The following is a 14,750-nucleotide window of genomic DNA, read 5'->3' as shown; positions in this document are numbered from 1 at the left end:
GTCTGATGACAGACGTATGGGGCAGTGAGTGGGTGTTGGAAGACAAGTTTTGTTATTATGTTTTTAATGTAATTTCAGTGCTGTTTTTTGGGTGTACTTTGGATGTTATATAATCGCAGCCTGTTGAATTTCACATTTTATGCTTAACAACGGAAATATGAAGCATTGAGTAGCTGCCTATGAGGTGAGTTTTTGTGAAAGTGCGTTTCAGAATAGCCGACAGGTGCTAATAAACCTCGACCTTTTATCTAGATCAGTATTCTTTAATTTAAACAACAGAGCAGATAAAATGTCCATGAAAAATGCATTTTGGTGTGGTACAGTATTTACATTTTTCCAATTTAGCTGGCTGATAATTAGCTTAGCTTAGACACAGTACATTTGGTGGTCATACGGTGAGGCAGGGGGAGATAATGAACATAAAAGACTATTGTCAAAATGGTGATGGAGACGAGTGAGGGTGGAGGGATAATGATGCCTTAAGCAAGAGTCTGAGAGAGAAATACGTATAGATCCCAGTGAGTAGGTGGTTAAAGTCGGTGTTGAATAAAGTGCATAGTTGAGTGTGCTCAGTGTACCATTCAACAACAGTATTTAAATAACTGTGGTTGCATGGGAAAACATTATTTTTCTTCATGGAGTATTTCTTGACACAGCTTTATCTCAACACCACAGTGTGCCCTTGGTAAAGTGGGTGTTGTCCTGCGATCTAACCATTTCAAATTCAAGGGCATTTGAAATGACTACACAAGGTGAGCTTCAAGTTTCCTCCAAATGAAAAAAGGCAACACTTCCACCAGTCTATTTCCTCAGAGCCTTCCCGCTAAGCAAAGCCCTCGTGTGCTGGCAATTGAAGATTGGCCTGTCTGCACGGGGAACAGCACAAGCGCAGTCTCATTACCAAACCAAATTGAGTTCTGATGTAGAGCCTATGTATTTCTTAGGGGTGAAGAAAAAGCAAGGCGTTTTCCCTTTGTAATTGGAGGTTGGAAATTGGGGAGGACAGAGGCGCGGGATTACAGGAAGATGAGTTTGTCCTGAACATTTTCTTCTCTCAAACACTATCTGTCTTTGCTTTTTCACTGTGACTTTACAGTTTTCTTTGAGCGAGTTTCCGAAGTCTGGCAGAACACTCGGATACTGTAGTCGCTTGCTTCCCAATCAGAGCGTACAAGGCTTTGGTTGTTGTTATTCCACTACACGGACCTGGCACTGTGCAACTGAGCACAATATTAGACAAGCACTGTCTTCCATCTTTGCCACTGCCCTAGCACGTGATAAAGTGAGCAGTTCAAGCAACAAGCAAAGGTACAAGCAATAATCTTATATTATGTGCTGGAACTTCACATTGTAATAAAGTAAGTGAGGCCATTAGGCCAATATAACGGATGCAGCTGCTGTCGCTTTACTGCATGGCCTACACTTCTTTACAAACGTAACTTCTTCTTCTTAACCTCTTACCACCCATTTTAATCTCCAGTTAAGCATAATCAAAATCTAAAAGCAAAAAAGTGGCAAAATGACAAAAGAGTAGTTGCCAGAACACAACAAAAACTCTTCCAAAATGTGACAAAAACGTGCTGGAAAAGCAACGACAGAACAAAAAAGTGACAAAAACACGACTTAAAGCAGAACTAAGTATCTCATGCCCCTAGAGGCTATAAGCGCCACTGCAGGTGTCGTTACATTGTTGCGTTTTTTTACTCATTAATTGTCCGTGAGAGTAAATACTACACTGACAAAAGAGACAAAGGGAGAGAGGGATATTCATCCAATTACACAATGGAGATCATTTTTTTCACTCAAGCTTTGCTGTAAATACTGTTTAAGTGGCGCTAGCCCGCAGCTAGCTTTGCCATTAGCCTGTTAGCTTCTGCTTCGTGATTCCATTAGTGTGTATTGGGGCCTCCGACCCGTAGGCAGCAAAGTTGGAAGTGTGGTTTTCTGGCCAGAGACACAGGGGGAGATTTAAAAAAAAAACAATCATCCCATCAACACTTGTATTACCCCCAGAGGGACTACGAAAAGGATTCATTAAGGTAAACAAGTTACTTAGTACTGCTTTAAGAGTTATAAAAAAGCAACAGGAAATCAACAAGAAAGCCACAAAGGAACGACAAAAAGTGACAAAAACACACACACAAAAAAACCCCTCTATTCTTCATTTATTCTTTATTAGGATCCCCATTAGGATCCTAATAAAGAATAGTTTTCCTAGGGCTTAAAGAAATATGACGAAAAAGTTTCAAATGAGGCGTCACACTGGCCTATAGGCTGTGAACTCCAGTCGAGAAGCTTTTAGATATGGGTAAAGCCGAACCGGAGAAAATGTGCTTGGTTAATGGGTGAGGGTTAAGAGGTTAAAGTGCTAAACTGTCGTCATCAATCATTCACTCCACACTCGGCGCTTGTAAGCTGCCCTGGGGTAGACTGATGAATTCAAGGCTGCAAACTTGCGCCATCGGCCCCTCCAGCTAACACAAAGCAATCCCTCACTCACGACATAAGCTCAGGCAAGTTGGGTGAAGTGTCTTTACTTTGACCCTTTGATAAATAATTTAAAAAAAACAACTCAAAAAGTATATTTAAAAGGTACACAATTTGTATAGAATATCAGTATCCCGTTACATCTGGAATAGACCCACTGCGCCTTGACTCCACGGCTGCTCAGTGCGGACATCTCCTGAGACCTGTGATTGATGGACTGACGTCAAACTGTCAGAGAGCTGCATAAAAGTGATACCGCGAGAATGACCATAATTGTACCTAATCCACAGCACTATTGATTTAGGGCACCAATAGGAAGTCAGAGGAGGCCGCTGCTGGTTATCAGGTGACAATCTTTATAATTTATGAACACAACATTTCCTTTTCCCCAACCGCAAATCTCACCTTGACACTTGCCTTTACATTAGCGCTGTAACATCACCTCATACGACTGTCACGCGAGCTGCAGCCACTCTGAGTTTGAGCGCTGTTTTGACATTTGCCAATTTAAAGCACATTTGACCTTTTCATTATGGACATCTTTGGCATTTTCGCACCAGCGTCTGCATAAGTGTGGCTTCTCACTCGACCTTTAGCTTAAGTCTTTAGCCATAAGGGTACATTTATTGAAACAGGCAAGGGTTGCGGATGAACATTTTCACACATAACAACTGCGTATTTTGAAACCACTCTGTGCTTTCTTTTGCAGTGTCCAAATAACCATCATATTAATCCAGACGGTTGATATTTTGTCAGAGGTAACATTAGGTGGCAATGGTCTGATTCCTCCTGACCAAGTGCAAACTATTACAGTGCCGTCAAGCAAAACACTGACGCCGCCTGGTCACATTATATACTTGGATTCTTTCCTTGTGTCTGGAGTTTTTCGCAGGTCAGATGCTTCCATTCCTTTGGGTTAAAGCGCTGTGCGATGAATGATCCATGACTCATTGAAAAGACCCAGCAATTGAATATGCCCTTGGGAAATAAAAAGGTGAATTGAAATCCATGACACAAGTGTCCAATACCGAGAGATTCAATTGATGCTTTAAAACATGTTACATACAGTATATCAGTAAATAATCTGAAATTGTGAAATTCCTCTCTGTGAAATATACACAAAGGCTGCACAACATGAGAAAAAAATTGTCTTGATTATTGAATAACCAACCACTTTAACACTGTACATTCTATTAAACAAAGTTGTTGTTTGTTCATCTAAATGTGTCAAAACAAGACTTACAATATACAATACAACATCAGGAAGAAATCAAGGCTGAAAATGAAACAAATTTAGGCAAATCATGACTTTCAAGTTGTTGTGTGTTTTTTGTTTTAGCAAAAATGTGTCTCAGTTAGAGGGAAGACCTCATTAATTTTGAGATACATTGTGGCTTCTTTTATCGATATTGCATTGCCTAATATTGCAGTAACAATCATTTCATAGCTATTCATCTTTTTGTGTCTTATTGTTATGAGCAAACCCTTTTGAACAATCCTGCAAACACTGCACATCTTATTCTTATGTTGCCTGCAAAATGACATTACATTTTTAGGCTTCCATTCACTGCCAGTCAAACAGTAGACCCATGAAACCGCATCGGAACTGTTAACAAATTAATTTCCCTCCATCCTCTTCATGTAGAGACCTCACACGCCAAGATGGCACCGTTTTTAAATTAGAGCAGTGTTTTGAGCCAGAAGCGCATTTGCATGGGATTGCTTATTCATAAAAAAAAAATCACATCACCGCATAGCATTGTGCCTCGGCCTGTACTTTTATCCAGCGTGTTTGGTTAATGGCATTGCGGTTGCCTATAAACAGCAGCTAGCCTGTGAGCGAGCGGAGGAGCAGGTCATCATGTAACGGGGGTGTCTCCTGGGGCTATAGAGATTAATGTTCTCTGTCAGGCTGTCAGGACTGTAAAACTAATACAGTGACAGTCACCATTATTGTGGCTACAAAAGTACAGCAAGTGATGGAGGCGAATGGATTGTTTCCGTGGAAGGGACACTGTGAAGGTTTCATTTGGCCGTGTATCACCATTCACCGCTGTGGTCACTGCGGTGAAGGGTGACAATATTGATTAAAGTACTTGATATAAAGGTGTATTATACTAGGGGAGAACTGTACTTGATTTCTTGATCTTTGTCAGCAAATAAAATCAATGACTGACACAACATTTGTATGTAAATATGAGTATATACAGTATATATCCCTTTAGAATCAGTGCACAAGGCAGCTGTAGACACTGATTATCTGTGTTGTACATACATATCAAAAAGGTCTGTTTTACGAGTTAATGCTATTAACCAAACAGACAAAAGTGAAGCACAAACACATGGAGCCCCCTGGGTTTCTCGTAGAGAGAACTCAAACAAGCGAGATGCACAGCATGCATGTCACCGGCTGGACACGGACCTTCGCTCCTTCTGAGCAGCCGACCAGGCAACACTCAGCATCAAGGCTCAAAATAGATTTCACTGTAGTCCACTACAAATAAAAAAAATGTTGTAAAATGGTAAAAGTCAGGTACAGCACCTTTGAAAGACCTTCCAAAGACACATGTTCCCTCAGATGAGAGAGGAGGTGTGTCCCCTGCCTGACTGAATCTGAACTTAAGAGCTCTTAGGTTCAAGTTGATGTAATAGTGTCTGTATTTGGAAGCAAATGTAATTTTCAGTAGTTAATCTAATCTAAAATGCATAAGAAAGAGCCACTAAACCAAGGGGTTATGTAGGATCTTGTTCCTATTTGAAACATGCGTGTGATTTGAAAAATTGTAGTGAGAAATGCATAAAGGCCACAGTAAAGAAAGTTATCATGAATGAACAAAATTACTGCAAAAACATCCCATATTATTTCTGTGATTATTTCTATATTTTTACATTTGCTTTGAGATAATTATGGCCCATACTCCTTGTTGATTGTCTTTCATTTCCCACTGCATGGTCCATGTGAATGACTGTGTATGGACTGTGTGGACTGTAGATGTGTTATCAGGTCAGACAAGGCCTGCTCTTCACTGATAACTTATCTGCTTCTTCAGCAATAAGAGTGTGTTGTGTGGATTATTAATTACATTGAATTTGTTCTGGGCCTTTTAAAGTATGTAATTTCAGATTGTAGACGTCTGTTTATGAATGTATTCCTGTCAGATAAGTCGTCTAGTAAATGTCCTTGTAACATTTTGTTGCATATGATATTCAAGCATTGAAAACAGCATGGTCATTATTTCTTTTGATGCGTATCTGTCAATTCTACAGATAGCCTCTTATTTGTGTTACAAGAACAAAACATTTTACAAAAATAGCTTAAAAATACATAGTTATCACTGCAGTTAGATGCTAAAATAGTGGAAAAGCACGAAATAAGCTGAGGCCATTTTATCATTTAAAATGGCCTCAGCTTATATCGTGCTTTTCCACCTACATAAGGCACTCAAAGAGCTTTTACAGTAAGGAACCAGTCACCCATTCACCCTCTCATTCACACACCAGTGTACACAGACACTGGAGGCAAGGAGAGTGAAGTGTCTTGCCCAAGGACACAACGATGTCGCAGGATTCGAACCCCTGACCTTCCAATCATGAGACGACCCGTTCTACCACCGTTGCCCATTATGCTATTTAAGAAAGGCAAAGCATCCCCTCTTTAAAGATGATGGACCATGTATAAAATGTCATGGAAGCTTATTTGTATATAGCGCCTTTTCACGTTGCACCAGTCGCCCAAAGCACTTCACACAGTTTAGGTTTTGTTCTTCTTTCACTCCACACACGGCGGTGGTGGTTACGTATGGAGCATCAGCTTCCCCTGGGGTAGACTGAAAGAAGCGCGACTGCACACAGCTGCTGCAATGACCACCACAATTCTTTCACGCACACACCATTCATCCTGACCTCTTGTACATGTTTTCAGTGGCAGGGGAAACCAATTCAATCAAACATTTTTTTCTTTAACCAGCTCCACAAGGACTGGCTCCAATGTTTTATGTCCTATCTCAAATATTGTAGGTGGATTATAGAACATCTGTGTAAGCTGTGCGTCCTCACCAACGGGCAAGTTTATTTTCCGTCAAAGTTTGCCATTGTTTTGCGGTGACAGCCGAGACAGACATAAATAATTCTCAAACTCTCGAGCAGGTTCAACAGTAGGGCAAGTGACAGTTGATCAGTTTAAGCTCTGGAGTGAAAAGTGCAAAGTGAACGCGCAGACCAGATTAGGGAGTGATGGATGACAGCGCATATGAACTGGGACCGCGGACTTAGACTGGTGTTAAAGATCAAATCCCATCTGTATCAAATCCTGCTGTCAGTGCTCACGAGACAACGACGGCGCTGCCTCTACACACACAGCACTGCACAAATTGTACAAATTGCTGGTGAAATCCCAAATGCATGCCTTGCTTCTTCTTTTTCTTTTTTTTTTTCTCAACTTGAGCCCTGCAACCATCCCCTGGCTGTGCGCGAAATGCCATAATGTGATTAAACACAGTGCTCTGAGCGGCTTTGACGGGGGAAAAAAACTCTAATCTGTGGAGTGTGGCAAAAGCAGAGGACATTCTTTTGAAATGGGGACGAATTCTTCCCATATCGCCCAGTTCACCCGCATAAAAAAAAAAAAAAGATGGCTGAGATTTCTGTGTTTGTACTTTTGAAAAGGACACATCCAAGGCTCCTTTTTAAGAATGCAATGCGCAAAACTGGATGGTACAATAGGTGTGTGTACCAAGCACACATCAGTGAGCACACAAGGAGCGCCGGATGAACATTGTTTGCACTGAACTTGCATCCTTCACATGATCTAAAGAAGGCCTACGATCCTGAAGCCAGTGGATTGAATAGAAAAATCCTCAAACACACTCAAGACATCGATTGTATTTGGTGGAAATGTGGAAATGTGTAGCATGATAAATGATAAAAGCAAGATTGACAAGCGACAAGACAATAGCTGATAAGAACTGAGGCAACAGACAAAACACCACAAAGAGAAGGACGAACCGACTGAACTTATAATTACATTTCCCCATGCTGTATGCCTCACCAAATTGACGTACAGAAAACAACATTGTGTCTGACGCCATTATAATTGAAACTAATCAACGCTTCTCAAGACGAGTGTAAAGTGCTCGCATACAATAAAAAGGCACGCTCAGGTGGGGAACGGTGGAAAGCCTTCATTCAGAGAAAACAAAGGAGTGTGAATCTCATTTGGTGCTGCAGTGTGCCCAGGCATTCAGCTGCAGCGCCCCGCTCCGCCATCAGTCCCTGTCAGGGGGGGCCTACACGTTTGTCAATTGATAATGAAGCACTTGGCTAAGGGCCTTTAGCTCCGCGCTGTCCTAATTACTGCCAACCACAGGCCTCCAACCTTTGTGTTAGCACCTGATTTATTCTCTGTCCCTGCGTCAGGAGCAGAGCTGTTATTTGTTTTTACAGATAGAAGTCAAGTTGGTTTAATGAGCTGTTTGGCCCGAGAGTTTGTTGATCGAGAAAATATATATCTGTAGACGGTGTACGATGGATGGGAAACGGTGGTGGATGGTGCGATGCTTTTGCCGAAGGTTTTAACTTTCAACACTGGGAACTGCTTAGCAGTTCAGTTTTTGTTTTCATCATCTGTTTTTCACCACCTGCAGAAAGTAAGCTTTTTGCCGACGCCTCTGTTTGTCTGTTGAATAACAGTCGTGCACCTAGTGATGGATTCTAGAAACCTTTTGGAAACTTATTTTTAAGAAAGCTGAGTTCTTTCTTTTCGTTAGAGAATGCGCCACTTCCATAGAATGAAATATTGATGAAATGCATGCACTAGATTCCCTACCTGTTGCATTCTCTATTTATTATTGTAAGTATAAATTTGCCAACTTCGACATGTATATATAGAGATGAGAAGAAATACAAATACTTACAATGTGTTTTGCTGCTATGGAGAGAGGGAGTGGATAGTGAGTGGGCTTTTCCCTTTATTCTTTGTATTATATATCGTCAAATATAAAAACTACAACTACAACTATAGCCATTGTTCACTGCAGCTACAGTCGTACATACTATGAGGATAAATGTGTTATTTAAAGCCACACTGCGCAGAATTTCACCCAATAAATAAAATTGAAATATAAGCATTTATTTTATGACATGATATTTTCAGAATTGAAAAATACCTCATAAATGCACAAACAAACATGTGCTTTTGCTGTGAGCGGCTCAGACATGACCGTGAATTTTACCGGGAGTGGGTACGTCTCCAGCTCGTCTCCATGGAGATGTGACTAAAGTCCGCAGGATTTGAGGTTAAACAGGTTAGGTCCTCATCCAAATCCATTCTTTGATTACCCACTGCAGAAATAGCATTTTTAGCATCATTAGGAGCATGTGTTTTACTGATAGTATAGTCCAAAATGATAATGTCCCTTTAAAGCCGCATTATGTAACTTTTTATGCATGGAAAAAGTTGATATTTGTGCGTACTTGACCTTATAGTAGCCAGTGGTTGAGTGAGTGGTCAGCATGGCGGATCAATTGTTTTGTAGGTTTTCTTTTTCACTTAAAAAGTAATGCATAATGCACCTTTAACAACCGCATTGTAAAGTTTCTTAGGTTAAGACTTTGGTGACTACTTCAGTATATCCAGATTGCGGTGGCAGCTGTAGGAATTTGAAAATATTCACAAAGCGCTCTATTACAGAGACACACAGCTCTGTGACAATGCCTTTGTTCAGTTGTGAAAAATAATAAGTCTGTGATCCCCAGAACAACTTAATCCCCAACATAATCCTTAACTTTTTTTTTTTTTTGTCAAATCCATGTTTTAAAATAGAGAAGCGCCTGAGACAGGAGACTGTGTAAAGTGCCCTGAATGTAATTTCACGTGGCTTGCTGCACTTCATGTCCCTCTCGCTGATGCGTCTGCTTTTGTGTCACAAAGCATTAGGCAGAGCAGCCGCAGCAAATGCAAAAAGATATTACCTCATTGTTGCAGGCAGACACCGCGCTAAATGTGCAGTTGAGATGATGGCTTGCATAAATCGTCTTTAGTCGAGCCCTGATTTCTCATCTGTTGATTTAAAACCTATTCGAAAAGCTACAAAGGGCTGATTAGGGGTATGATCGTAAAGGATCCAGATTTGTTATTGTAAGCCAGGAAAGGATTAGATAAGATTAGACGCTGCACGAAAACATTCTCGCTAAATCTGCAACAATTACCGGAGCATACAAGTTCCTGATGATCGGGTTAAGCTGTCGGCATAAACTTTGGTCTCTGTGAATTATCATCCTGACAGCAATAAGGTATTTCATGCAAAAGGAGTCCTCGCAGCACCTTGTGTCTGCCCAATAAATGCAAGGAGAAGCGGATGTAGCTTTTACCATAAAAACTAATTAGAGAGTTCATTTATTTGAGCTCATTAGTGGAAGCTCTGCCATTTCCTGCCCTCTATAGTTTTGTGTACATATATATAGCATTTAGTTGTGGGTAGAAGAACAGTGAGGCTGAAGATCATCGAGCAGATTTTGGACAACACTGAAAGAGGTCATGAGGTCATCGGTGTGGGAGAAGATGATGCAGCAGATACGGTTACACAGAAGTCGAAGTGGGTGTTTGATGTTCAGCTGAATGATAGAAACAAATCATTAAAATGCTTCCCAGCCAGTCAGTCCTCCACATTGCGCCGATTACGCATACTTCTGTGGATCTCTGTGAGCAGCAAGTCATCAGTCATTGTGCTCCATTAGCAGCTGGCGGCTCAGTAGGTGTCCATTAGTCTGTTATGAAACACCTTCCTCCTGAAAACCCCAATTAATAACGTATGTTGGACAGAGTTGTTCCTCTCATTACGAGCGCCGCGTGATTGACTCGAGACCGCGCACCTTCCTCTCGATTCTAAGGATGTTTGTGTTCAGTCGTTGGTGATGCCGATTGAAACATCTTTCCTTTCAGGGCTATGATGACGGATATGGAGGGGAGTATGACGAGGAAAGTTATGAAGCCTACGAGGACAACTACAGCAACCAGTCCAAGAAGAGGTGAGCATGTAGCACTGACAGAAGCGGGCCGTTCTGTTAGTTCTGTTGTCAAGTAAAGCATAACAGGATCAAAAGTGCATTGATCTTAAACCCCTGGTGCTAAACAGCTATAGTTAGCATTACATACAGATCAATAACAACAACGGGGCAGCTGGAGGAGAGGAGTTCAGCATCCAGACATCTTGGAGAATGAAGCAATCCTTCAGTCAGTTACCATTGTTTCATCCTATTAGCATAGTATTTCTGTTCATTGAAATGAAAAGTATGTTCATAATGTATTTGCAGTAACTTAGTAACTTCAATTACAACAACAACATGTGACCACAAATAAACAAATCTGATTGCTCAGGCTCGTTTTGAGTTTTCTGATGCCGCCAACAGGTACAGGGTGTCCAGACTGATCCCCTCTGTATCAAAAAATATGGTCTCACCAGGCTAATAAATAATAGGCCTTCGTTCCACACATAAATGCATCACATGTACATTCATTCATTCAGACAGACCATTGCCCTGTTAGTTTTTGGTTTATTGTTGCTCTTGCTCCCACCTCCATCGTCCACACACTTAAAAGTCTATCTTCCTACCTTATGTATTGTGAAGATGTAATTACTTACATTTGTATTTGTATTTCTATTGTCAATATTCAGACAAATTTAATTGTCTATAATATTGTAAGTGATTGTAACTGCATACACACAGAGCCGTGGGAACCTATTTTGGTTAGGTGTGCTGAGGGACAATATTTCCCCCAATAGCACGTTTTCTATGCTTAGGTCCTGCTTAATAATATTGCTTGCAATACATAAAGCATCCATCAGGGGTGCTGCAGCACCCTCACCACCCTGGGTTCCCCACGGCCTTGCATGCACACATGCACACCTTGTCCTATTGTGTTGGGCAGTAACTGAATAGTTGTATTTAGAAAACATATTTAGAATACTCATTTTGAGTAACTGTATTCTGGTAAAGTTACTCTTTCATTTGAGGGTTTTTAGAATACACTTACTTTCCAAATGAGAAGGTCAAAACAGTCGGGGAAAAGTTTAGCATTCTGGACGGTTGTGCATCCTAATTAGTGGGAGATAAATTCATAACAGGCAGGGTAGCGTAGTTGCAAGTTTCTAATCATATGCCGCTTTTACGCATGAATATTATGCAAATCAACATGAAAGTATTCTAAGAATTCAGAATACAGTACTGTGATTGGACAAAGTAATAGAACACGTTACAAAATACACTTTAAGGCAAGTATTCAGTAAATACAATTGCAAAGTATTCTCCCGGCACTGTATATCAATTTAAGATGTATTGTACATTGTGTAAATCATGCTCTTTCCCTTGTTACACATGTTTATTCTCATTCTCCCTTTCTTCAGTGTCTCAGATTATTACGAATATCCGCATGCCAACAGTGAAGACGCCTACAACAGCTACGGTACGCACAGCCTTGGAATTATTGACTTTCTTTGCACCATGGTTTGATGAATATGAAAAAGGAGGCGAGAGAACAAGCTTCGAATAACAAACATTACACTTTAACCAAACAATACTCAGAGAAATGTGTTATTGAAGGTAATGACCAGCTTTCATGGGCGCACTTAGAAATTCATATTTGAACAATGACGCTTGGATTATTTTTGATGCAGTGGCAAACAATAGGAACTAATGTTGTTTGTGATTTTTAAAAGCTGCTGCTGTGTCAAAAGGAGAGCCATGTGTTTCCACTTGGCTCTTGATGAGGTTGGCCCAGGGAGGGGCACGCACCACTCTGCTCTGTGGCTAATGCTCTGAAACTGTGCCAGAGGAGTAGCAGATGCAACCAGTGGTCAGTGATGGAGTGTCTGGCTCTCCCAAATGTGTCTCCTTGGCTTATTAACAATCATTCTTCCATAGACTCGTGGTGGAGTACAATGCCCATTGCCCCTGACAGGTTGCCTCAGCACCATTGGAAGGAAGCAAAAGCCACACAAATATAAATGATAATATTATAAAAACAATTACTGTATTTTCCAGACTATAAGTCGCTCCTGAGTATAAGTCGCACCAGCTAAAAATGTTTAATGAAGAAGAAAAAACATGTATAAGTCACACCAGCAAAAAATATATATAATGAGGAAGAAAAAAACATATATAAGTCCTCCGGAGTATAAGTCGCACCAGCCTTGGCAACTACCTGGACATGGAGGTGTAGATTCACCGTTGACAAGCCTCTCCCGGCACCACATTGTTCAAACTCGTTCCTCTAGCAATTAGCTTTTATTGTTTTCTTCACTGCAGTAAGAGTAACCTCTGCTTTTCAACAGTCCCTCACAAGTTTCTCGCTCCTCCACTCTTTCTGCTGCTCGATGACCGTTTTTTTAAACTTCAGTGGTACAGGAGTGGCAGATACTGGCACACAAGCCTAGAGCGGCCTCCAGCTGCTGCCAGTGTGCAAATAACAAACATGTGAAATGATATATTTTGATATATAAGTCGCACCCCCAGCCAAACTCTGAAAAAAGTGTGACTTATTGTCCGGAAAATACGGCAATAAGGTTAAGAAAAGAATGTGTGTGGGCACAATAATATCATATGTTTGTGTTCTTTACGGTGCTACACTTCTCAGGTCACAATAATGTAGCTGGATATGAGAGGAAGGGCATCTGACCAAATGGGGAAGGAGGCGTCCAGAACCAGGAAACAATAACGTGTAGCGTTATTGCTCCAGGTGTAATTTGCGCAACAACAGGCCAAACTGTGTTATCATCGGACCCTGCGATAAGCCAGTTACCACAGCAGGTTTGCGGCTTCATTCACTTTAAGCTCCATAGAGTGTGCACTGGACTGGTGAGGTCAGACCAAACCGAAACCAAGGGCCAGCGATTTGATTTTCTGCTCCGTGAACACTCCTGATTTGGACGCGGAGCCGTGTGCCGTGCAGCAGAGGTGGCTGTCTTTATGTAATTTGGATTTAAGAGAAGGAAATGCTGACAGTCCGGTCTCAGCTCTGCTCCTAAGTGCTTTCCAAACCACTTTTGTGAGGAGAAATGCTGGGGCAGATTGGGGGTTTTCTTGGGAGTTTTTTTGCCTTTGGTTTAAATGGATTGTGAGAAATATTTGTGGTACATCACCTCCTTCTGACCATCTAACTCGCGACCCAAGTGTGTCCGTGCAAAGTAAAAGCATTTCTCACGTCTTGCCTCTTCTTTTGCAGAGGAGGAGTGGCCGACCTCGCGCCCCGCTCTCAAAGCTCCGGTTTTACGGCTTACACGAGGAGGCTTCAGAAAACATCCCTACGGTCGATACTGAAGGTGCTTGCATCTGACCTCTGTCCCAGATATGTTTTTCCTATGTCCTAAAATTTGTGAGAATACTTTTTTTTTTTTGAGAAAGTAATTACTGAGTAATAATATTGAAAGCACACTAAATAAACGTTTCCGCAGTAAACTCATTTGGTAGCTAAAGGATACTAAGCACAATCTCTAATTATGTAATATAATGCTGCTTTTACCCGACCCAATCTAAACTTTCATAATTGGACTGCACCATGGTTTCCTTGTGTCGCCAGCAAATACTCAGTACAATAAAACGTTTACTATAATCTACGGAATGATGGGAGTGAAATTGAAATGTTTTTTGTCTTGCTTTTTCTCTCGACCACTTTGCAACCCATAGAAGAAATATGTTCATTGGTGACGGCAGCACATGGAAACCATAACTTAATGCTGGGGGGGCGGGGTCAAAACGACATATTCCTAAAATAGTAAATGTAACAGTGAACAATAAATAATCTTACGTTAAATTGTTCCCTCTATCTAAAATGAAACATGTTTAAATAATGAGTGACTAAAGACCAATTTAAACCTTGTATTAAAGATCTGTTTGCTCAAGTGTGCGATTGCCATTGTGACAAAGATGTTAGTTGGTTGAAGCGCAGTTAGCCTGTACAGTGTGTCATTTCTATCGCGTGCTTTGTTCTGTGTGTAAACTGTATTTGTACATAAAGCATTTAATAAAAACAACATAAACTGCTGTGTAAGACTCCAACTAAATTAGCCACTTTACAATCATCCACATTAAACAGGCCTCTAAGATAAACCGCATAATCAAGTGTTTAAAGTTTCTCTTCTCAATAAATCAGTTTCACTCTAAACTCCCCCGTGAAGGCTGACAGCAATAATCAGATGCACTTAAAAGAGGTAAGAAGTCCTCATATACTGTACCATACACTATCATAATGCCTTAACTCTGCTCTGTTT

General features: G+C 40.9%; 1 protein-coding gene across 2 annotated transcripts in view; it reads left to right on the top strand.

The window, feature by feature from the left end:
- The window catches only part of khdrbs2 (KH domain containing, RNA binding, signal transduction associated 2), a 62,929-nt gene that overhangs the window by 46,126 nt on the left and 2,053 nt on the right, over positions 1–14,750 (top strand). The window contains exons 7-9 of one of the 2 annotated variants that reach the window (XR_013793040.1): positions 10,427–10,512; positions 11,889–11,947; positions 13,706–13,802. Coding sequence is in view for 1 of the 2 variants with exons in the window: in XM_079560116.1 (XP_079416242.1) it covers positions 10,427–10,512; positions 11,889–11,947; positions 13,706–13,800 (240 nt within the window). In the remaining variant the exon portion in view is untranslated. Of the gene's footprint in view, positions 1–10,426; positions 10,513–11,888; positions 11,948–13,705; positions 14,534–14,750 lie in introns of those variants that run through there. The other variant, XM_079560116.1, reaches the window with a different exon arrangement.

The sequence above is a fragment of the Gobius niger genome (genome assembly GCF_951799975.1).
Source record: "Gobius niger genome assembly, chromosome: 7".
NCBI classification, from domain to species: domain Eukaryota; kingdom Metazoa; phylum Chordata; class Actinopteri; order Gobiiformes; family Gobiidae; genus Gobius; species Gobius niger.
This window is presented reverse-complemented; position numbering and strand designations above follow the sequence as displayed.